At 40.2% G+C, this 24,326-nt stretch overlaps 1 protein-coding gene across 2 annotated transcripts in view; it reads right to left on the bottom strand.

The window, feature by feature from the left end:
* MYOM1 (myomesin 1) overlaps window positions 1-24,326 on the bottom strand; it is a 118,352-nt gene that overhangs the window by 55,183 nt on the left and 38,843 nt on the right. For both annotated transcript variants that reach the window (XM_043889108.1, XM_043889107.1), the window contains exons 10-16: window positions 22,923-23,084; window positions 14,317-14,458; window positions 11,134-11,333; window positions 9,257-9,313; window positions 7,019-7,143; window positions 2,310-2,493; window positions 1,434-1,608 (exon numbers count right to left, since the gene is read on the bottom strand). In XM_043889108.1, coding sequence (XP_043745043.1) covers window positions 1,434-1,608; window positions 2,310-2,493; window positions 7,019-7,143; window positions 9,257-9,313; window positions 11,134-11,333; window positions 14,317-14,458; window positions 22,923-23,084 — 1,045 coding nt within the window. The remainder of the gene's footprint in view (window positions 1-1,433; window positions 1,609-2,309; window positions 2,494-7,018; window positions 7,144-9,256; window positions 9,314-11,133; window positions 11,334-14,316; window positions 14,459-22,922; window positions 23,085-24,326) is intronic.

A 24,326-nucleotide genomic window follows, 5' to 3' on the forward strand; every position in this document is an offset into this window, starting at 1 on the left:
ATACATCTGATAAGGGGTTAATATCCAAAATATACAAAGAACTCATAAAACTTAATATCAAACCCTCCCCAAACAACCCAATTTAAAAATGGGCAGAGAATCTGAATAGACATTTTCCCAAAGAAGACATACAGATGGTCAATAGGCACATGAAAAGATGCTCAACATCAGTAACCATAAGGGAAATGCAAATCTAAACCAGAATGAGCTATCACCTCACACCTGTCAGGATGAAAATTCTCAAAAAGACAAGAAACAAAAAGTCTTGGCAAGGATGTGGAGGAGAAGGAATGCTCATTGTTGGTGGGATGTAAATTGGTATATGGAAAAGAGCATGGAGGTTCCTCAAAATATTAAAAACAGAACTATCATACCATCTAGCAGTTCCACTTCTGGGTATTTTTCTGAAGAAAACAGAAACACTAATTTGAAAAGATACACGTGTCCCTATGTTCACTGCAGCATTATTGACAGTAGCCAAGATATAAAAGCAACCTAAGTTTCCACTGATAATGAATAGATAAAGAACATGTGGCATACACATACAATGGAATATTACTCAACCATAAAAAGGAATGGAGGCTTGTCATTTACAACACTGATGAACCTAAAGGGTATCATGCTAAGTGAAATAAGTCAAATAGAGAAAGACAAATACTGTATGACTTCATTTCACTTCTATGTAGAATCTAAAAAACAAAACAAATAAACAAACAGAACAAAACAGAAACAGACTCTTAGATACAGAGAACAAACAGGTGGTTGCCAAAGGGGAACAGGGTTGGAGGTTGGTGAAATAGGTGAAGAGGGTTAAGAGGTACAAACTTCCAGTTAAAAAATGAGTCATGGGAATGATATGTGTAGCCTGGGGAATATAGTCAATAATACTGTAATAGCTTTGCAATGGTGGCGGTGGGTGCTTAGACTTATTGTGGAGATCATTTGGTAATGTATAGAAATACTGAATCACTATGTTGTGCACCTGGAACTAACGTAGTGTTGTAGATTACTTATACTTGAATTTTAAAAAATAATAAAATAAAACAAAATGTCTGGATAATTTATATTCACTAGAGCCTATTAGATCCTTGGAATCTAGTATCACAGCAGATATTAAAAGTGAACAGAAGGTTTCAAAGGACATACAGTATAAAGTGAAAGAATCAGAAAAGAGCTATGAAATGACCTCTTATCATAGCTGCCATTGTGGGTTTCTAAGTGTTTAATGTCACTAAGTAATCCTTTTTTCAAATGTATGGCCATAGACACGTTCAATTTTGAATTCATTTGGATACTCAGAGCCTAATGTTTTCAATAATCTCCCTGCGTTGGATGTTTGTGCTGCTGTTGGGTCCATGGCTGCATTCCTTCTCTGCAGCCCTGTGGCTGCAACGTCAGAACCCCAGTCCCACCTCCCGACAGAGTGCGGTTACCTTGTGCCCTTCACAGGGTTGTTGTTGCAAGGCTCCCACTTGCCAGAGCCAACAATGCTTGACTCTATGTAGTACCCGACCAGCTCTTTAGCATCTTTGGGTTCCTCCCACGTAACGACCACTGATGTGTCTGTGTTTCTGCTTGGGATGATATTGCTCGGAGGCTTGGGGATGTCTGAGAAAAGAAGAAAATGATGGTCAAGTTCAAGGTGGTTTTAAAACTTCATTCTTATCACATATGCAGAAACATGAACATGCATATGTAAATATACTAGTAACCACGTCAAACACACAGTTCTTTATGTTCGTTAGAGCAGAAAATGTTTTAAATATTCTAGTTTGGAAGCACAATGAGAAACTAAACATCCATGAACATACCAATCCCCTCCAGGAAAAAAGTACACTAGTAATACTGTTGAAACTCCTAGAGAAAGTACTTTCATAATCATTCATAAAGTTTTTTTGCGGGGGGAGAGGTGCTTCCCTGGTAGCTCAGATGGTAAAGAATCTGCCTCAATGCAGGAGACCTGGGTTCGATCCCTCGGTCAGGAAGATCCCCTGGAGAAGAAAATGGCAACCCACTCCAGTATTCTTGCCTAGAGAATTCCATGGACAGAGGAGGTCCACAGGGTCACAAAGAGTCGGACATGACTGAGCAACTAATACACACACATGAAGTTCTTTTTAACATATCAGTCAAGCACAGTCATCAATTAAATTTACAATATGAAAAAACCTGTCACCATTTTTACTTTTTTTTTTTTACCATTTTTACTTTTGAATATATATGTATTTCAGTATGATTCTTGCTTTTAAGTTTTCTCTCGAATTGAAGTTACATAAGTTTATAGCCGCTCAAGCAAACTCTACACTTACCAAGCTTGTCGCCAACCACGGTCACTTCCGTTGCCTCTGACGGCTCACCAACTCCTGCCGAATTAGAACAGCGGACTCGGAAACGGTAGGATTTCCCCTCAGCCAAGTCGAACAGAGCAAAGCGGGGAGATTTCACAGGGAGCTCTGTGTTCACCCGCTGCCAGTTTTCTGTTCCCGCATCACACTGCAGCCAGAACAGTGAGATCATTGAAGGCACAGAAAGAATAAACTGAAGAACTCTAAGCCAGGCACCTTGAAGTTCATTTATCTGCCAACAAACTACTACCTGTTATGCAAGTTGGTCTGGAAAAGAGATTTGGAGGAAGTGGGGGATGAAACATTTCAAGTCCATAGGATTACCTCAATCAAATACAGCTGTATTGTTGGACAAATATGATGCCTTGATATTTCACTTCCTTTCTTAACTAAATAAGGCCATTGGTCTACTTACAAAAGTCCTTAATTTATTTAGATGATAGTTTGGAGTCAGATGGGCGTTCCACTTGGTGTAGTGGTAAAGAATCTGCCTGCCAATGCAGTAGATGCGGTTTGATCCCTGGGTTGGGAAGATGCCCTGAAATAGGAAATGGCAACCCACTCCAGTATTGTTGCTGGAAAATTCTATGGACAGAGGAGCCTGGCGAGCTACAGTCCACAGGGTCGCAAAGAGTCAGACACAATTGAGCACAGCAGGACACACAAATTGGGGTCAGATGCTTTTTTAGGGTATGTAATTAAGTTTCATATGCTATGTTAGATACATTTCCATTATATTGTTATGACCTGAGTTATTTTAATTGTGTTTTACTTAATGACTCATAACAACATGCAGGTCTGTGCTCACATATCACCTTCCTGATCATCACCACCCCATCACTGACCTGCAAAGGTTATTTGCTCCTTCCCCATCTCTCTCTATCCCTTACTTTCCCTGCTTTATTTTTCACTGAGAAACTTACCAACACTTGAAATTATACTATTTATTTGTTGTCTCCATTGTTGGAATGTAAATTCCAACGAAATGAGTTCAGGAAGATATCTTGTTCACTGCTATACCCCAGAGCCTGGAATTGTCATCTGGCACATAGTAGATACTCAATGATTTTTTTTCTGAATGAACTAATTTTTCTGAATTTTGAATGTATGAAGTTAGTGAAAGATAAAGAAACTTTTTTTACTTTTTTAGAATACGGACAAAGCAGAAGTGACTTTGCTACAGAATGTCTGAATGGTTTCAAGAGATTTTTCCAGAAATCTAAACCTATGATAGACTGACCAGCTGTCAAGGATGATAACTTTAGGGGACAATAAGTTTTTTAGTACATCACTCAGCATAACCTTCATTTACTTGAAATGAGAGGCAATATGGTATGATGAAAAGGACCCAGAGGCATTGATCCAGGTCCTTGCTTTGGTAACAGTGAGCTATGTGGTACTGGGAAAGTCACAACAGTGTCAATGTCTGTAAAATAGGCAAATTTGATGAGGTAACCATTGACATCCCTTGCAGTGCCTTTTATGATAATGTGTCTGTTGTATGTGGGAGGGCAGAGAGAATAAATTCCCCTTTAAGTCACTTGGCTACCCACTGAGGAACAGAATCCTCCCAGACTTATTGTTTAGTTTATTACTTTGATTCATTTTTAGCATATATTATGTGACTATCGAAGTTTGTTTTAAGATTTTTTTTTTGATGTGGACCATTTTTAAAGCCTTTATTGAATTTGTTACAACATTGCTTCTGTTTTATGTTTTGGTTTTCTGGCTGTGAGGCATGTGAGATCTTAGGGCCCCAACCAGGGATCGAACCCATACACCCTACACTGGGAGGTGAAATCTCAACTACTGGACCACCAGGGAAGTCCCTATTATCCAAGGTTTTGAGAGAAGACTTAGGTGTGGGAAGGTTGAAAGGCAGCAGTGTATAAAAGTTGGATATATGGACCTGAGCCAGACTGCTTAGGTTCAAATCCTAGCTCTGTCTCTTACTAGTTGTGTGATCGGGGTAAATTGTATATCCCATCTAGGCCTGTTTCCTCATCTACAAAGCAGAAGTAATAAAAATAAAAGTATTTCCTTCAGCGGGTTCCTGTAAGAATGAAGTGAGTTAACATATGTAGAGCTTAAAACAGTGCCTGCATGTGCATGCTCAGCTGCTCGGTCGTGTCTGACTCTTTGTGACCCCATGGACTATAGCCCACCAGGGCTCCTCTGCCCATGGCATTTCCCAGGCAAGAATACCAGAGTGGGTTGCCATTTCCTCCTCCAGGGGATCTTCCCGACCCAAGGACTGAACCAGTCCCCTGAGTCTCCTGCAAAGGCAGGCATATTCTTTTACCACTGAGTCATTTGAAAAACAGTGCCTGGTCCTTGGTAAACGTCAGTTGTTTTCATTCCTTTGGTAGAAACAGAGCTACCAAGTCATACAACTCTTGTCTCTGACTTGACCAGACTTCTGATGGGGGAAATGAGAGAAAGCGCTAAAAACGTAAGACTGAGGAAATAAGTCTAAGGAAAAATTTGGGGGCTGGAAAGAACACAGTAGTATGGAGGGGCTGAGAGCAATGAAACTTGATTTATCTAATTCCCCTCAACATTAACCATTTCAGGGCTCACAGACATGGCATAACTGCTTGTAAGCCCGTCACCATGACAGGCAAGTTCATGCTTGATGTGCGTGCAAATCTCAGGTAAAAAGTTCCTTGAAGAAAAGTAAGCACGGGGATAACCAGAGAGGCAGCACTGCTGCAGGCTTGAACATCCTGGGGATGGAAACTTGTCATGGGAAGAGAGCATGGGAACATTTCCCTTGTGAAAAGTCAATGGGATAGAAGTGATTCATCAGAAATAATTTGAGGACTTCCCTGGTGGTCCTTATTCTTGCCTGAAAAATCCCATGAACAGAGGAGCCCGGTGGGCTGCAGTCAAAAGGGTCACAAAGAGTCAGACACAACGGACAGACTAAGCACGGGTGGTCCAGCAGTTAAAAATCCACCTGCCAATGCAGGAGACACGGGTTGATCGCTGGTCCCGGAAGACCCCACATGCCACGGGGCAACTAAGCTGGTGGCCACAACTACTGAAGCCTGTGTGCCCTGGAGTCTGTGCTCCACAACAAGAGAAGCCACTGCAATGAGAAGCCCATACACAACTATAGAATAGCCCCTACTCTCTGCAACTAGCAAAAGCCTGGGCCCAGCAAAAAAGACTCAAATAAATAAATATTTTTTTTTAAAAAAATGAGAATTTGAGACTCGGCTCCGGACCATAGTCTGGCATTCATTTGGATGGTTTTTCTGTAAATGTGCCCCAGGTCTCTGCAGGTGTGCTGCCCCTCTGGCACAGCCTGGACCTTGAATGTTGGCAGGGGCTGTGCAGACCTCTTTATCCATGCCGTACTCATAAATGTCCCTTCTGGCCCACTGATGGAAAAACACTCAAATTTTTAATCAGATTCATGTATTTAGGTCTGGAGAAGCTACAGACTTTCATGGAGAAATTTGAGTTTATGTGACCAGAGGAGATGCTCAACAGAAGCCAAAGTTGACTCATCTCAAAGAAAGGCCTCAGTAATAGGCTGTTACTGTGTCATTATTATAAGAAAGATGGTAATTACTGCCACAGAGCTTATTTAGAACTATCTTTGTGTGGAGCATTTCAAAATGATTCACTGGAGGAGTGTGTATTAAATATACCAGAAAGTGAATGTTTATCACTCTTGTCTTGTCCTCTATTAAAAAAAAGAGAGAGAGAGAAAGAAAAAAAATTTTTAATCAAGAATGATACTCAAGTTATATTTCATTTGAGGCGAATGTCTAGAAAATGTAAAAATTGACAAAACATAAAATTTAAGCATTATTTTGGTAAAATCAGACTTTCTTTGAAGACGTCCATATTTGCGTGTTGAAGAAATTACCTACTTATTTTTAGTCACCTCTAGGTATAGGAAGGAAGTGAGGCATGCTCCCCAAAGCCATGAGCCAAATGTCCTCATGAATAAAAGTTATTAATAAAGGGAAACCATAGACCCTGTGTTTTTGGCTCCAATATAATTTTCTCAAGAGCTGCTGGTTAGAAATAATTAAAGGGCCAGAAAGATAGTTGAATATAGATTTTATGTTGTTACCTAACTTGCAGGTATTTGCCTATACCTATAGTCTTTTGATGGACTTTCCCGTGGCTCAGTGGTAAAAAGACTCTGCCTACTAATGCAGCATATGTGAGTTTGATTCCTGGCTCAAGAAGATCCCCTGGAGAAGAAAATGGCAACCCACTCCAATATTTTTGCCTGAGAAATCTCATGGACAGAGGAGTCTGGCAGGCTATATATAATCCATGGGGTCTAAAAGAGTCAGACATGAGTGAGCAACTAAACCACAACAACAGAGCAAGGGAGATGGAAAAAGTGGTGAGAAAGCCCTGCAACACAGTGTTGCAGAGGCTATATACAGTTCCAGTAATGTTTCTCTTCTTAGAGGAGCTAAGAGTTGGGGTCTGTGGACCTCTTAGGAGTCCATGGGTGACCCTCAGGGATCCATAAACCCCGTGAACTTTCAGGCAAAATTCTGGGAAACACATTTTTTTGTGGAAACAGGTAACAGTTTATAAGAGTTTTAAAAGTTCAGGACACAACAGAAACTTAATCTTTACTTCTTTAAAGAAATATTGAAGACGTGCCAGAGGTAATGATGCTGCTCCTAGAGTCTCACCTTTTCTATAAAGTACAGGATGCCTTCATGGCCACGCTGGCGGGGGGGCTTCCAGCTCAGCACCACATAGCTCTGTGTGGCCTCAATGACAGAGAGGTCGGTGGGGGGCCCGGGAACAACACCCTCTGAAAAACAACAGGGAAGCGCGAGGGACACGCACTCAGGAAAATGGAATTGTATTGTAAGACATACTGCATGTGAAGTAGTGTAGTATTACTTGAAAGTAGGGTGTGATCAGATGTGTATTATACTGAAAAAATTCCAAGATATTATTAAATCAAAATAAATAATTATAGCTAATAAGATAATATAGATAAAATGAAATAACAAAAATATTCAAATCCAAAAGAAAAGAGAAAAAGAGGATAAAGGAATGGATAGAAAACAAACAGCAAGATGTTAGATTTAAATCCAATCATATCAATAATCACAATGATATGTAAATTGTTCAAATATCCCAGTTAAAAGGTGAAGATTATTAGTTTACATTAAAGAACCAGACCCAATGATATGATGCCTACAAGAAATGTGATTTAAATACAAAGACACAAAGGAAAAGGACAGAAATCATACGTCATGCTAACACTAATCAAAAGAAAGCTGGAATGGTCATGTTCATATCAGACAAAGCAGATTTACAAGCAAAAATGCATTACCATGGATAAAAGGAGTCACTTTCTGATAATAAAGTTATAAGTCAGTGCATAAGAGGATATAATAATAAAAATGTTTATGCACCTAATAGCAGAGTCTCAAAATACATGAAACAAAACCTGATAAAACTACAAGAAGTATATAAATCCATCATTTAGTTGGAGAGAGAGAGTGGATAGAAACAAATGAAAAATAAAAGACTCAATAGAAATCACAGCAGATTTTTTAATAGAAATTGATAGTCTAATTTTAAATTCTACATGGAAATGCAAAGACTTAGAATAGTCAAAACAACTTTGGGAAAAAAATGATTAGAGGTCTTCTACTACCTCTATTTCAAAACTATGAAGCTAAAACAAAAGAAAGAAAAACAAGACGCTTATAAAAGCTACAGTGTTCAAGACAGTGTGGTACTGGTATAAAGAAAATAAAATTAACAAATGAAGATTCAGAAATAGATATGCAATATGCATATCAGTTGACTTGGACAATAGTGCCAAGGCAATTCAATGAGAAAAGGATAATCTTTTCAACAGATATTGCTGAAATAATTGGATCACCATATGCAAAATAATAATAACTCTTAATCCACACAATATAGAAATAATTAATTTGAAATGTATCATAAATTAAAATATAATAGCATCAGAGCTGATGCTGTGACATTTCTAGAAAAAAAGAAAGAATATCTGAGTGAAATAGGATTTGGCAAAGATGTCAAATAGGATGCAAAAATGGCAAATTCACACATGAAGAGATGCTCAACATTACTTGGGAAGTGCAAATTAAGACCACTATGCACCTACTATGAAATACCACTATGGTATAGAACACCACTATACACTGACTAGAATGGTTATAATGAAGAAGACTGACCATACCACGTATGGGACAGTGAGGAGCAGTTGGAACTCTCAGCTACTGCTGATGGGAATGTAAAAGGTACAATCATTTTGAGAAAGAGTTGGCAATTTCTTTAAAAATTAAACAGGCATTTATCAGATGACCTGTGCATTCAGACTCTAGGTATTTATCCAGGAGAAACGAAAGTGTATATCCACAAAAACACTTAACAGAGAGATTCATAGAGGCTTTCAAGGGTGAAGGTATAAATAAATAGGAATGAACTGATATATGTGTCAACATGGATAAATCTCAAAATAATTATGCTGAGTGAAGGCAATCAGACAAAAATGAGTAGGATTCCATTTATGTAAAATTGTGAACAACACAAACAACAGTGACAGAAAGCAGATCAGTGAGCCTAGAGATGAGGAAGGGGCATGAGGAAATTTAAGGGGTTCTGGAGATGTTCATTATTTTGATTACAGTGGTGGTTTCACAGGTATTAATTTATCACATTGCACATTTTACAGACATGCAGTTTGGTCCATGTCATTATACCTTAATAAATCTTTTAAAAAAAAAAGTGATTCTCTAACAATACAAGTTACCTCATGATCTCCAAATATTTCAGTATGTTCTTTCCAAAACATCTTAAATAATATACACCATACCCTCCACAATAGCTAAACCGCATAGCAGAACACTGGCAATACTATCAGGGGAAAATGTAGCTTTTACCTGTTGGTTCTTCCTCAGTGACAATGATCTGTCCAGTCCAGGGTGCTGAGGGGCGGCCTAACAGAGATAAGTGTGAAAAATCAGAAACATTCACAAACACAGTTCAACTGCACTGAGAAACTGATAAACGGTCCAGATTCATCACAAATGTGTTTGTTACTAGCTTACTTATGTACCTTCCTAATGAGTCTTACCAAGCGTGTGCATAGTTTTTGGGGGAAGGGGGCACAGCCCCGGTCATCAAACAACTCACAATCTGCAAAAGCCCAGAACTTGCCAGGAAGGAGTCCATGTTTCTGGAACTACTCACATAAGCAAGGGGAACAGCCTGTGCCCATATACTCTTCAACGTGTATCTCCTGAAACACGTAAGCTCTCTCACCCTTCTAAAGAGATAGCATATACCTGGGAGAAACCTCTCTAGAATAATGCAAGCCTGGCTGTTTTGTATCTGTCATAATGAAGATTAAAGTGATGGCAGCGTTGTTGATCACGCAGTTGAAGCTCAACCAAAGGGATCTCTTTCCATTACTTTTAAAACTGTTACTTACAAAGGGAAGCATTTTCGATCCCAAGTAAAGAAAATGAGTGACTCAGGCAGTATAGAGTCACAAAGGAAATTCATTTCCGTGATTGTAGAAAGACATCAGAGAGAGTGGTTCAACTCTTGCTTTAAAAGAGGTACTTTCTACCAGAGTGTGTACAAAAACAGGAAGGTGAAATGCAAGATAACTTTTTTTCAATTCTGGCAAATCTTATTTTCATTGAAATTTATAAAGGAGGAGTAAATGAAAATATGAGATGGAATTAAGAAAGATGGAGGGAAGCTGGATGAAAAGTGAAGAGTGAAAAAGCAAGTGAAAAGTGACTGGAGAGCAACTGAGGAGCCTGATCAGAGAAAGTCTCCAGAGAGACGGTGGCATCATTTTACTAGATTTTTTATGATGCCACTGCATGTACTTAAGGTCAAGAAAAGCTATAAATGTGGTAAATGGCACAGACCAGTAGTCCTCAACTAGGGTGATTTTGTTCCCCCAGGGACATCTGGCAACATCTGAAGATAATTTTGATTGTCACAATGGGGGTGAGATGGTGAGGGTGCAGATTCCACAGGCATCTAGTGGGTAGAGGCCAACGATGCTGCTAAACATCTCACAATGCACAGAACAGCCCCCACAACAAAGAGCTACCTGGCCTAAAATGTTAGTAGAGCCACGGTTGAGAAATCTGGCATAGACTGAAGTATGAACATCCAAAAATTCTTCACTGTCATTTTATGGTCCCTATCGTTAAGGATGCTATATTGGTTCCCATGAAACAAAAGCAGATCATAATTTATGTACCACTATTTTGACATCAAGACTTGGAGGCTAACTATATGAAAAGATTATTTTTGACTGCCTAACATGGAAACTTAAGTACAGATCAGATATAATGTTGTAAATGTGATTTTCCTTTGATATCAAAAGCTCACAGTGTTGAGATATTAATGCTCTAAGGGATAAATTCAAGTTTAAGAAAATTACCTTAAAATTTTAAGAAACTAAACCAGAAAGAAAAGTGTATTTGAAGTGTTCTAATAAAATGAATTAAAATGCTCTTCAGGCTCCTGGTTTTCATATTTTCATTTCAAACACAATGCCTGGAACTCAGCTAAATAAGGCAAAGATTCTAAATAAAATAAACCCCTTAGTGAATAGACAAATTAAAAAACAGAAAAAGGTTTTGTTTTTGTTTTCTTCCCCCTAGCATTTTTCTGATCAGTAAAGGATTTCTTATTCTCTTCTCCCTCTGGTGGACAGGGGAAGAATAACTTTGCAATGGGATCTACTGCAATCATTTTTAAAAGGTCATTCTGAAAAATGAGAAACACTTACTCTTCAGTCTAGCTTTCTCAGCCGGATCCAGAGCTGCCACGGGCTCGGAGACTCGAGAGGGCAGGCCTATCCCAACTTTGTTCACAGCTCGAACTCGGAATATGTAAGAACGGCCTTCGATCAACCCAGTGACTGGGAAACGAGCAAATTTCACAGGAATGTCATTGCACTGAGTCCAGGTGTCTGTGCCCACCTCACATCTAAGGGAGAGAGAGAGTGATAGACAGTTATATGAGAGGAAGGATGGCTAAGTGGATGGCTTCAGGGCTGTAAACCCACCCCAGTGCTTCAGGGCTTCTCTCTGTAAAACATCCAGCTGGAGCAGACTGCAGCAGATACATAACTGCAGGCACTCAGCTCCACTCAACTGCAATGGATCTACTCTAACAGTTAGGAAAGAAACCTCAGAGTTTTCCTGAAGACATGTACATCCTTCCACCTCACTAAAAGCAGGCAGCTGAGGGGTCTCCTGTGCTAAGCAGAGGAGATTTTGGGGGGGGAAAAGAAGCAGGCAGGTATGCACAGTTTTTACAAAGCAGAAGGGGGAGGACCCCCAAAACATCCCCCCAGATAATGTCTTCAGTTCTACCACTAGTGACTTCTTTCTTTATCGTTCCTAGGCATTTTCTTTTAAAATCGAACTATGGTTGAGAAAGTTAACACCTTACAAGACATCTCTCTGTACTATAGTCTGGAAAGAACTCACCAGTGGTCACTACACGTGGTGTGGGTGGAACAGTGAGATAGGCACTGTATTTTTTTTCTTATCAGATGAGACTGATGAGATGCAGGGAAATCCTTGGGCCTGGCAATGGAAGGGTAAGTCCCTGGAACTTCTGATTTCTTACTGGGTGCCTTTACGGCAGCCAATGCCTGGGGAGAGAGGGGTGGAGAGCCGATGCCCAGGAGGAAAAGATGACAGTCCATATCATGCTTTCGGCCTGATCAATAGAGTCTGAGGGGCCCAATGTGTGACCTTAAAATGCAGCAGTAAGTAACTCACTATTTTTTATGAGCAGAGCACTGCACTTTGAGCTTTTATCACTTCCCCAACTCGGCTCTCTGTCCAAAGGGTATAATTTCCCAAAGGATTCTCATGGGGGAGGGGGGTGCCAATGGCAGTGCAAAGGCAGTTGGAGTTGGGGGGGGGTGTTATTTTCACTTCTTTACCATCACCCTTCCATTCTTTGAAATAAATGGACATTTTCTTCGATCTTATGTGAAATGGTATCAAATAAGGCTTCAGTCTATGCCTTCCACGACCTCCTCCTGAATTTTCCTTTGTAGGAATTCTGGAGCTGCTGTGAATTGGCCAGGGGAGAGAGCTAAAAGGCTAGGACAAGCAGCAGACCTCCCCTGCCTCCAGGAATTCTGCCAGGAAACTCCCTCTGCCCCTGAGCAGATACTGTCTCAGTGACCAGTGGTCCTGAAACTTGCTTCCAAACTCTCACATGAGCAGAAAGGAAGGTGGGGAGCAGCTGCTCTGGAGATTTCCATAGCAAGAACACAAACTTACCATTTCGTCACTAGGACGCAGCCATGGTTCAGCTACTTGCTTCCTATCTGTAATAAGGGCACCTACCTCTCAAAGAGTGGCTATGGGTTAATGGGACATGCACATGAAGTGTTTAGAACAGTGCAGTGCGCACAGCAAATGCTTAATAAATATTCACTGCATTATGGTTATTTTCATTATGACTAAAGCAAGAAGAAAACAAGATGTACTGATTCTCCCTGGTCTTTCAATGATCAAAGTCTGAAAATTCTTTGTAAATCTACCAAAGACAATAATGCAGAAACTGTAAGGATGAAGAAGAACCTACCTAAAATTTCACAAGTCATCATTACTCAATGATTAAATAATGTGGAAGCATCTAGTACAGGTTAAATAGTGTATAGCTTATTATAAACATTTCTCTGGTTGGTTCTGAGCCCAGTAGACATATACTCACTTATTTCTATAAATATTAAGTCTAATCCAGCTTAGCACAAACCTGTTATACTACAGTGGCACAGATTATCTGTCCCTAGTGCTTTTTACAGACTTTATTACTCAAAAATGGAAGAGAATTAGAGCAACTATTTGAAAAGAAACTAAATCAGACAATAATGGTTTTAGGTCAATAATCTAAATTTGTTGTCTACATTGGCCAAGCTCACTGGTTAATTCATGTGTGGTGGTCTAGTCGCTAACTCATATCCAACTCTTTGTGACCCCATGGACTGTAGCCTACCAGGGTCCTCTGTCTATGGGATGCTCCAGGCAAGAATACTGGAGTGGGGTGCCACTTCCTTCTCCAAATTCATGTGTAAGGCCCATTTACTGTAAATACAAAACCTCTAAATTTTAGAGAATGTAAACAGCAACAATTTGTAGATAAATCACAGTTTAGTACTATTGATATTTATTTCTCTGTCAAGCTTGATTCTTGTGATGTAAATGAAATTTTGTTAGTGTTCCTAGAGTATTATTTAATATTATTAAATTACTGACATACTAGGAACACGGACATTACGCGTGTTGAACACTAGCTATTTCATTTCTGAAGTGGCCTCTATCAGGTGTACAAATTCATAATATTCTTGCCAAATTAGCGACTTGGGCTGGGAGCAGAATTGAAGAATTATCTTTGAAATTGAGGTAAGCAGATAGTTAAGTATATATTCATACCAATCTGTTTGTAGACAGAGAGAGAAAAAGAGGGAGACAAGACTGGTAAAGAAAACACTTCACCAAGAAACGGCGGGAGAGGGTTGTCCAGGTTGTACAGTGGTAAAGAATCCGCCTGCCATTGCAGGGGACACGGGTTCGATCCCTGATCTGGGAGGGTTCCACACGCTGCAGAGCAAATAAGCCTGTGCCCCACAACTATTAAGCCTGTGCTCTAGAGCCCGGGAGCTGGGACCACTGAAGCCTGCATGCCCTAGAGCCTGTGCTCCACAAGAGAAGCCACAGCAATGAGAAGCCTACGCACCTCAACTAGAGAGTAGCCCCTGCTTGCCACAACTAGAGAAAAGCTCACAGAGCAACGAAGACCCGGTGCAATCAAAAAATAAATAAATAAAATAAAAATTAAAATCAGCATATTAAAAAAGAAAAAAAAGAGCAAAAGAAATGGTGGGAAAAACCAAGCAGGCATCTCTATAGCCAATCACTCTAAATGAAGTCATACTAGTACTAACTTATCAATAAAATATCCCAGAATCGGACTCCCTCCATCCACAGCCGGCTGCTTCCAGGTGATGATGATGTAATCCTTGTTGGCATCCAAGCACACCACGTCCAGGGGAGAGGCGGGGGCTCCTTCAATCTCTGCATCAGCATCTGGGGGGATACAGAAGGACCCGTGAACCCTCTCAGATGCATTCTGTCAGCCCCCAAAGCCAAGGTCATAGTGCAGACCTCTCTTACCACATCGCTGCAGTGGCTACATCGTTGGCCAAGTAGTTTATTATTGTTGTCACTGTTCAGTTGCTAAGTTCTGTCCAAATCTTTTGCGACCCCAAACCCCACAGACTATAGCCCACCAGGATTTTCTGTCCATGGGATTCCCCAGGCAAGAATACTGGAGTAGGTTGCCATTTCCTCCTTCCTGACCCAGGGATGGAACCCATGTCTCCTGCTTTGCAGGCAGATTCTCTACCACTGAGCCACCAGGGAACTCCATTAGGCCCCAGTAGAGCAATCATCAATTTTGTAATTTGCTTACCAAAATAACAATATGTGCTTTTCACCATCAGTACAAGGAACATTATGTCAGAAAGGGCTCTGAAAAGGACCCATGACCTTGGCTTCATAGTCCTTGCCTGCCCAAAATATTCTAAAAGAAAATAACTATGGAGACATCAGAGACTGCTCTCAGAAAAGTCTAATGTAAATTATGCCAGGATGTCTGTTCTTAAGATAATTATTGTGCAGCGTTACTCAGAAACTATAAATGGCTCCAAGGGGGAGAAAACGGCCCCTTCTGTCACGTTCTGGATCCAGAAGAGAAGAACCAAGAAGTTTTGCCCATCCCTATGCTGGGACTACCATTTTGGAAGAGAAACAAAAACATTCATTTTAATTAAATGTTTGTTCCCAAACTGAAGATACTTGCGAAAGGAACTCTGATGCAATACCCACATCTGAGCTTAGTTTATCTGAGTTTAGCAAAAGTCCAGGACTATACAAGAAACAGTTCAGTGACTGCCCATGAAACAGGATCTGCTGACTGTGGGTCTCCTCAGCAGTGTGTGTACAGATAAATTAGTGACTTGGGGGTGTTTTTAGGTGGAAAGGAAGGGGAATGAAAATAACCACTTAATAGCCTTTTAAGTGAGAAGGATTAAGATAAGAGGCAGAATCCCTGGGGGAGGAGATCCACAGTTGCGAATTCCTGCTGACATCCGGTCAGCACTTTAATAACTGGAATTAGTAGGAGAGGAGGCTGAGACTTGCAGGAGCCACTCACCCAGGGAAAGCACTCTTGTTGACCAAATAAGAAACACTTTCTTTTCCAATGAGCTACCCTTATGTAACTCTTCTAAGTCACCGAAATATTTGCTAAGAAGGCTGAGATATTTGTTTGTATGCTTCTGAATCGAATAGGTATGTGTTATCTGTGAAGGGCTCAAATCATTTTGGTTTTGAACATTCTGTTTCTTGCCCCATGAACTTGTGTGAACTCATGAACCTGCAGGGTAATATGTCCTGTGTAAGTGCGATAGGAGAATCTAACTAAATCATCGTGCCCGAAACACAATGCAGAATCCCTGCATGCCACATGATGGCAAACGGGCATTTGGGGAGGGCAGGGGAGAAACGTCTTTCCTTCCGGGCTTTCAGAGCACTGGATGGTGGGGAGAAGGTCAGCTGATGGTAAAGGTGGAGCTGAGCTGTGTGCATGCTCAGTCACTCAGTCATGTCTGACTCTTTGCGACCTCATGGACTGTATGGAGCCCTCCAGGCTCCTCTGTTCATGGCATTTTTCAGACAAGAATACTGGAGTGGGTTGTCATTTCCTCCTCCAAGGGATCTTCCCGACCCAGGGATTGAAACTGCGTCTCTTGAGTCTCCTGGCCTTGGCAGGTGGATTCTTTACCACTAAGCCACCTGGGAAGTCCTGGAGCAGAACTAGCAGGAGGTAGAAACGCTGACCTTAACAGGCCTAAGATTTGCTCAGCTGCAATGAAGGCAGCTGGCAACCTCTAGGCATGCCCCCCCCTTTTTTTTTAAAGCAAAAGGCCCATAGTGTAACAACTGGTAAACTTGGTGCCGATAGGTAAATTCATCGTGTGTAACAGAGCCTGGCAGACAGTAAGCATTTAGGGAGCCATTTCTCAGCATTTCTATAAAATTGCTTGGAATATGCCATTTGTTGTGTGGACCTGAGAATCTTTCAAACACATATTCTGTATAGCAGCTGCTGGAAGTCAGACCTGAAACTGTGTTATGTTGCTTCACACATGTGCTCTCGCCTTCGTCAGCTGCTGCAGGGCGCCTGGCCCACGGCACCCATCTGGTCAAGGTCAATTCTCTTCTTAGCCTCTGCCCTTCCTTCTTCCAGTGCTCCAAATAGTCAAACTTTTTGTAGCTTTGATTGATTAGACCAAAGATTACCCTGTTCCTTTTTTATATTTTGATCTCTGACACAGGCTATTTAATAACTTTTTTCAAAATGTAAGTAATTCTATTGTTTATCCTTATTATAAAAATAGTACATGCTTATAAAATATATGACAATAAAAATACATGTTAAAATCCCTCTTAATTCCGTAACTCAGAGATTACTACTATTAATACATTGGCCTAAACTTTTCTGGATTTTTTTCTATATTTATAAACTCAAAAGTGCTTGTTTTTCATAATCTAAACCAACTACATTTCCATTTTTCTAAGTGATTGTTTTTTAAATAAAAGTGGGATTGGACTATATAGTTTCATGTAAACTGTTTTTTAAAATATATTTTCATATTAATTAGTATAAGTATACACCATTAAGGGCTTCCCAGGTGGCACTAGTGGTAAAGAACTCATCTGCCAATCAGGAGACATAAGAGCCACGGGTTCGATCCCTGAGTTGGAAAGATCCCCTGGAGAAGGGTATGGCAACCCACCCCAGTCTTCTCTCCTGGAGAATCCCATGAATAGAAGAGCCTAGAGGGCTCCAGTCCATAGGGTTGCAAAGAGTCAGACATGACTGAAGTGACTTAGCACTCACACATACACCATTAGCTTTCATTGTTGTGCAGTATTTCCATTGTTTTTATGGACTATTTATTACACATTATTTTCAACTCCGATTGGTGGGTACCTAGATTCCTTCCAGACTTTCCCCAAAACAAACATTCCTTTCTCAGTTTTGTCCACTAAAATTCTTAGAAATAGAATTGTTGAAAGTGCACACTGTTGATATATAGTGACAAAACCCCCCGAGAAAAGCTGAACCAATTTACACTCACCAACAACATGTAGGAGTGTTCATCCATCCATTCCTTCATCCTAATGGATTCTAAAAACCTTGTAAATCTTTTGAATGTGATAGATCAATTTTATTGCTTTGATTATAGCAAAAACTTTTTCATCCATTTATCTGTCAACTGTAATTCTTTTTTCATTACATTTATATACCATCCTTCATCACTTTATCATCTTTCTCTGCTCCCCCCACCATGTATGTGTGGAGGGGTGGGGACAATATATAAAAGTCTAGAAGAATATGTATTAAAATGATAATTTTGGATATCTCTGGATGGTAGACTTATGATGGCTTTTCTTTTGTCCTTTTTTGCTTATTTACATTATCAATTTTTTCAGAGAGAACATATAGTATCTATGTAATAAAACCCTGGCCAAAAGTGTACAATCTGGAATGTGTTTCTGCTGACATATGGTGCTTTCTGCACTGATCATTCTGGTTCCGAAGCTATTTCCTAAGCAACAAAATACCAGAGCTCTAAAAAAAAATACATGGAAATGGCTTCATGTAGCTCAAAGTTTAAAAAAAACAAAAACGTAAAATGTCACTTAAAACACTCTGGCAGTTTCTCAAAAAATCAAACACAAATTTAACATACGACCCAGCAATTCCAGTGGTAGCTATCTAACCAAGAGAAGTGAAAGCCCAGGTCAGTGACTATGAATAGAAATCTTCATAGCGGCATTATTCAGAGTAGTCAGAGAGCAGAAACAATCCAATTGTCTATCAACTGGTGAATAGACACACAAAATGAAGCATGTCTAGTCAGCAATAAAAAGAAGTAAACTACCATTATAAAGAACCTCAAAACATATGCTCAATGAAAAAAAAGACAAAAGTGAAAGATCACATATTCAGAAATGTTTAGAAAAGAAAGTCTATAGTAACAGGGAGTAGATTAGTGGCTGCTTGGGGGCTAGACTGGGAATGAGAGTGGGGAAGGGACACGAGAAATATCTCGGGTGGGGCGGGGTGTGATGGGAATGTTCTAAAGCTGGATTGTAGATGGGGGGCTGGTGGTGCACAGCTCTATAAATATTCCAAAAAGCACTGTCCACTTAGCATGGCTGACTCTTACGGTGTGTAATTACATCTCAACAAAGATTTTTTTAAAAGAATCCAAAATATAGCACTTAAAATAAACTTACAAGGGAAATGGTCTTCTAAAAGTTGAATTCACAATTAGATTTCTGAGACTCGTCTTTGCAATTTCATCTTTCCATGAATCTTCTCAATTCTCTCAACATCTGATACATTTTAGAATCTTCCCTTATTTTGTGGAATGAAGACCAGCTTAATGATAAACTTCAATCCTTCCACCTATCCGTGGTTAGTAATGTGAAATTTGGTCTCAACCTGCAAAGGACCATGACCCTGGCATGGCCACTGAGAAATGTTGTTGAGGAGACCCTGGACTGTGTCTGAGCTCCCAGGAAAAGAGCACAGAGGGAATCCTCAAGGCATAACTCAGTGCTTTCTGAGTCACCAGAGAAGACTCTAGTTCAGGTAAGACACTTGAGAGCAGAGGCAAAGACTCTGTTTGCTTATTCAGTTCTCATCTGGCCAGGACCATCAAGGTGGTTAAATAAATATACTTGCTGGTAACTTCCAATGTGTCCATTTTCACTGCAACCCTTTTTCCCTTACAAGATCTGATTTTTCCCAAAATGCCCGGTTTTCAGTTGGTAGAGATATTCATGTATCTTTATCAGTTGCTGATCTGAGGCAGAATCCAATGATCATTTATTACTTCTCAGTACTGCTGTGGTGTAGACTGCTGACCGTCCCTAGTGTCCACTCCTCCTGTTGCCTCTTAGTACTGGAACCCTTGAGCTTCCACGGGTAACATGCTGTCCAGCTAGAACTTCATCACCCCAGCTCCCCAACACACATGGAGGTGTGTTCACCAAGAAGAAGTGCTGTGTGCATCTCTGCATCTCCCCTCCTGCAGGATGGCCTGGGAGTCAGGGCAGCACAGGGCCAGCCGAGCAGCAACATAGATGGGACCCAAGTGCTTTGAGCAGGACCATCTGGACCACTCTTCTACATTGATGGACACAGGACAGAAATAAACTTTTTGTTTTTAAGTTCCATTTCAGCAGCTTAGCCTATTCCCTAACTAAAATCCTGGGTTAGCCACCAGAAGACCTGCATCTTAGTACCACTTTTGTTTCTCAACAACTGCGAGGTTTATGCATGCATGCTAAGTTGCTTCAGTCATGTCTGACTCTTTGCAACCCCATGGACTGTAGCCCACCAGGCTCCTCTGTCCATGGGATTATCCAGGCAAGAGTACTGGAGTGGGTTGCCATTCCCTTCTTCAAGGGATTTTCCCGACCCAGGGATTGAATCTGCGTCTCTTACTTCGCCTGCATTGGCAGGCAGGTTCTTTACCATTAGTGCCACCTGGAAAGCCCATGAGGCTTTTGGAAAATCAGTTTACTTTACTGAGCTTTAGTTTCTGCATCTTAAAACTAAGGGGAATCCTAACATTTTGTGAGCCTTAGACTCCTTTGGAAACTGGCCACAGGACTGGAAAAGGTCATCTCACTCGCTAACAAAGTAATGCTCAAAATTCTCCAAGCCAGTCTTCAACGATACATGAACCGTGAACTTCCAGATGTTCAAGCTGGACTTAGAAAAGGCAGAGGAACCAGAGATCAAATTGCCAACATCCTTTGGATCATCAAAAAAGCAAGAGAGTTCCAGAAAAACGTCTATTTCTGCTTTATTGACTATGCCAAAGCCTTTGACTGTGTGGATCACAATAGACTGTGGAAAATTCTGAAAGAGATGGGAATACCAGACCACCTGACATGCCTCTTGAGAAACCTGTATGCAGGTCAGGAAGCAACAATTAGAACTGGACATGGAACAACAGAATGGTTCCAAACAGGAAAAGGAGTACGTCAAGGCTGTATATTGTCACCCTGCTTATTTAACTTATATGCAGAGTACATCATGAGAAACGCTGGGCTGGAAGAAGCACAAGCTGGAATCAAGATTGCTGGGAGAAATATCAATAACCTCAGATATGCAGATGACACCACCCTTATGACAGAAAGTGAAGAGGAACTAAAGAGCCTCATGATGAAAGTGAAAGAGAAGAGTGAAAAAGGTGGTTTAAAGCTCAACATTCAGAAAACAAAGATCATGGCATCCAGTCCCATCACTTCATGGGAAATAGATGGAGAAACAGTGGAAACAGTGGCAGAATTTATTTTCTTGGGCTCCAAAATCACCGCAGATAGTGACAGCAGCCATGAAATAAAAGACACTTACTCCTTGGAAGAAAAGTTATGACCAACCTAGATAGCATATTAAAAAGCAGAGACATTACTTTGCCAACAAAGGTCTGTCCAGTCAAAGCTATGGTTTTTCCAGTAGTCATGTATGGATATGAGGGTTGGGCTATAAAGAAAGCTGAGTGCTGAAGAATTGATGCTTTTGAACTGTGGTGTTGGAGAAGACTCTCGAGAGTCCCTTGGACTGCAAGGAGATCCAACCAGTCCATCCTAAAGGAAATCAGTCCTGAATGTTCATTGGAAGGACTGATGTTGAAGCTGAAACTCTGATACTTTGGTCACCTGATGTGAAGAGCTGACTCATTGGAAAAGACCCTGATGCTGGGAAAGATGAAAGCGAGAGGAGAAGGGGACGACAGAGGATGAGATGGTTGGATGGCATCACTGACTCAATGGATATGAGTTTGAGTGAACTCCGGGAGTTGGTGATGGATAGGGAGGCCTGGCGTGCTGCAGTCCATGGGGTTGCAAAGAATCAGACTTGACTGAGCGACTGAACTGAACTGAGACTCCTTTGGAAAACTCGTAAAGAAAGAATAAAGATCCCTTCCTCAGAATAATGCTTTTAAATGCATAAAATAAATACATGAGCTTATCAAAGAAACCAATTATACTGAAGTACAGTTTTAACCACAGACCCCCTCTGGAGTCTGTGGATCCCAGTTAAGGACACCTGGATGGCCTCTAAAGTCCCACCGTGATCAAAATGCCTAGATGTTCATGACTCCATTTAGTGTAAAATGGAATTTATTTTTTATCCATTTAGATTAAAAAAAAGCAATTTTGTTGCTATAAACCAATATAAACCATATTGTTTATATATTTATTCTCTGTGAATTGTGATGCTTTCAAAACAAACCTTTCTGGTTGGGGAGAGATCACCCATCTTCTGGGGCTAGCCAACTCTAACTTGTCCAGAGCTGACCTCCTTCAACCAGCCATGTTCCCCAGGAGGAAATATTCCTCTGACTTAACCATCTCTGCACCAGGCACCAGAAAACTAGGCACAACCCCTATAGCTTAGGGGCCACTGAAACTGCTCACACTAGCCGATCCTAAATTGTGTATCCCATCCCGCCTTGCCTTTTCCACAGGAAATCCAGTAAAGACTGTGGTCTGAGCTCTCCCCTCTGACCCTGCTGCCTCCTGGACAAAGCAGTGTGGCTGCCTCCCCATGTAGCCCGGTGTGGTTCTCCAGGACCTGTGAGTGTGATATACTCTATTTTTCTGAGCCCCTCCTCCATCTACTCATGTGACTATCAATCAAGTCACAGAAAAGAACACAGGGCACTTGTGGCCAGGACATGTGCATGGTCTTCTAAGTGCGCTCAGATCTCATGTATCGAGAACATTTCCACTTGTACATACCCTACTCGTTCAAGACACCACTGAGAAAATAAAGACTCCTAAAATCACCAATTATAGCTTATCTTAGAGATTCAGTGGTACATTTGCTTCCTAGTTCATAAAACTAAGAGAAGGCCTGGAATGAAACAACAAATTTGCTCTCCAAAACAGATCAAGAGTGAATCCCCACTGCTATTTTATTGTTCCTTCTTTAAACCGAGATGACTCTTCGTTCACACCACTAGGACGCAGCCTCTCAAACACCTACAGAGGACTGTGCTGGTGGCTCACTGAAGAAGAGGAAAGTACTGACACTAGTAACGGCAGCACAGTCTGGAAACTGGTCACCTTCAGGTTGGTGCTTTTAGGGTTAACCTTTTCACATCCATTCTAATTTTACTAGATGCTAACATCCCTGTGCTACATCATCTGGGAGAATTTTTCAATTTTTTTGGGGCCACACCGTGTGGCTTGCGGGGTCATAGCTCTCAGACCAAGGATTGAACCTTGGCACCCCAGCAGTGGAAGCACTGAGTCCTGAACACTGGACCCTGGGAAGTCCCAGGGGGAATTTTCCAACAGCCCTTTCATCGTTACCCAAAATATGTTTGGATAGATTGATACGGACTCAGTGTTTTAAATATCCTCAGATGCTCTGCTTTCTGCCATGTCTTACCTCGAACAAAGACGTAAGCACTGTACTGGTCATAATATTCTCCCATTCGAGCACGAACTGTGTAGAGACCTTCGTCTTCCTTGTTGAGATGAGAAAATGTTAGTGTTGCCCGATCTCCACTCCAATGTGTTTGCACCCATTTTGATGGAGAAACAGGTACCCCTGGGTGGAAAAACGTAAACAAATTTGCTGACTTCTTTCTCCATTACTATCTTCTTCCTCCCTCCCCCCAACTCGCTCCTCTCCCCATCTCTCTCTCTCTTTATTCCTCTTCTTCTATATTGAAAGCTATCTGACTATTAGAGGAAGTCTGTAAGACTTTGAGTCATTGTGCCATATTTATATCAGTTAAAATGCTAGACCAGAAGTGAGGGAACCACAGCCAGATATATCATCTGGAAGGCCCAGTGCAAGATGAAATTGCAAGGCTCCTGGCTCAAAAAGCAGAAGAAAAAAATACAGTTAAGGTACTAAAATATAAAACTTTTTCCTCTAAAAATAGTTTATTATTTATAAAACATAATAGGGTAATACAAATTACAAAAAAATAATTATTTTCATGCCATAATTCTTACATACAAACAATACTTTGTTTTGTGATATGTTGATGGATAATACAGAATTTTTTACTTATTTTTTTGCAACCTCAGTTATTAGGTGATCTAATTCATACTTTTACCAACTTCATTTTAAATTAATAAAATTGAAAGTAACGTCATTCAGTCTTTGCAAATGCAAAGTCACAAATAAGTTTTGATTCCTTTTATTTTGAGAAAGATCTTTCCACTGATGCAACTATTAATGCTGTTGCTAAGACTGCTATATAGTTATAGTATTATACAGTTTTATACTATATACAATTATATAGTTATGGTTATAAAATTAACAGTAGGTTAATTCTCTGATAAGCTATTTTAAAATATAAATTTTTGTACTCTAGAGCTGACAATTCTTGAGGAACAATTTTTTCTAAAAGATTTAACTCCTTATACAAATAGTTTCACGTAAATCTAAATTTAATTTTAAATGTATATTTAAATAATTGCATCTTAATGTTTTGTCTTACATGTCCTGTACCTTTGATCATACATAAAAAGAATATGGCTTCATGATTTGTATATAATTTAAATGCCTATTTATACATTTTCTCACTGTAACTTCGATTATTAGAAAAATTACTTTAAAAACATCTTTCTGAGCACTAGCATGGCAGTTTTCAATTCAGTTGTTTATTTATTAAAACTAGCTACTCTATTTAAAAAGAAAAAAAAAAAAACATCTTTCTTGTTAATAACTGCTTCATCCAAAGTTTTGTATGGAAATAGTGTTTATTTTCACTGAATGTGTCAATCTTTAAATTTAATTTTTATTTCCAAGCCCGTGAATATTTGCTTTGCAATGTTG

This window comes from Cervus elaphus, chromosome 27, assembly GCF_910594005.1.
Source record: "Cervus elaphus chromosome 27, mCerEla1.1, whole genome shotgun sequence".
Lineage (NCBI taxonomy): Eukaryota > Metazoa > Chordata > Mammalia > Artiodactyla > Cervidae > Cervus > Cervus elaphus.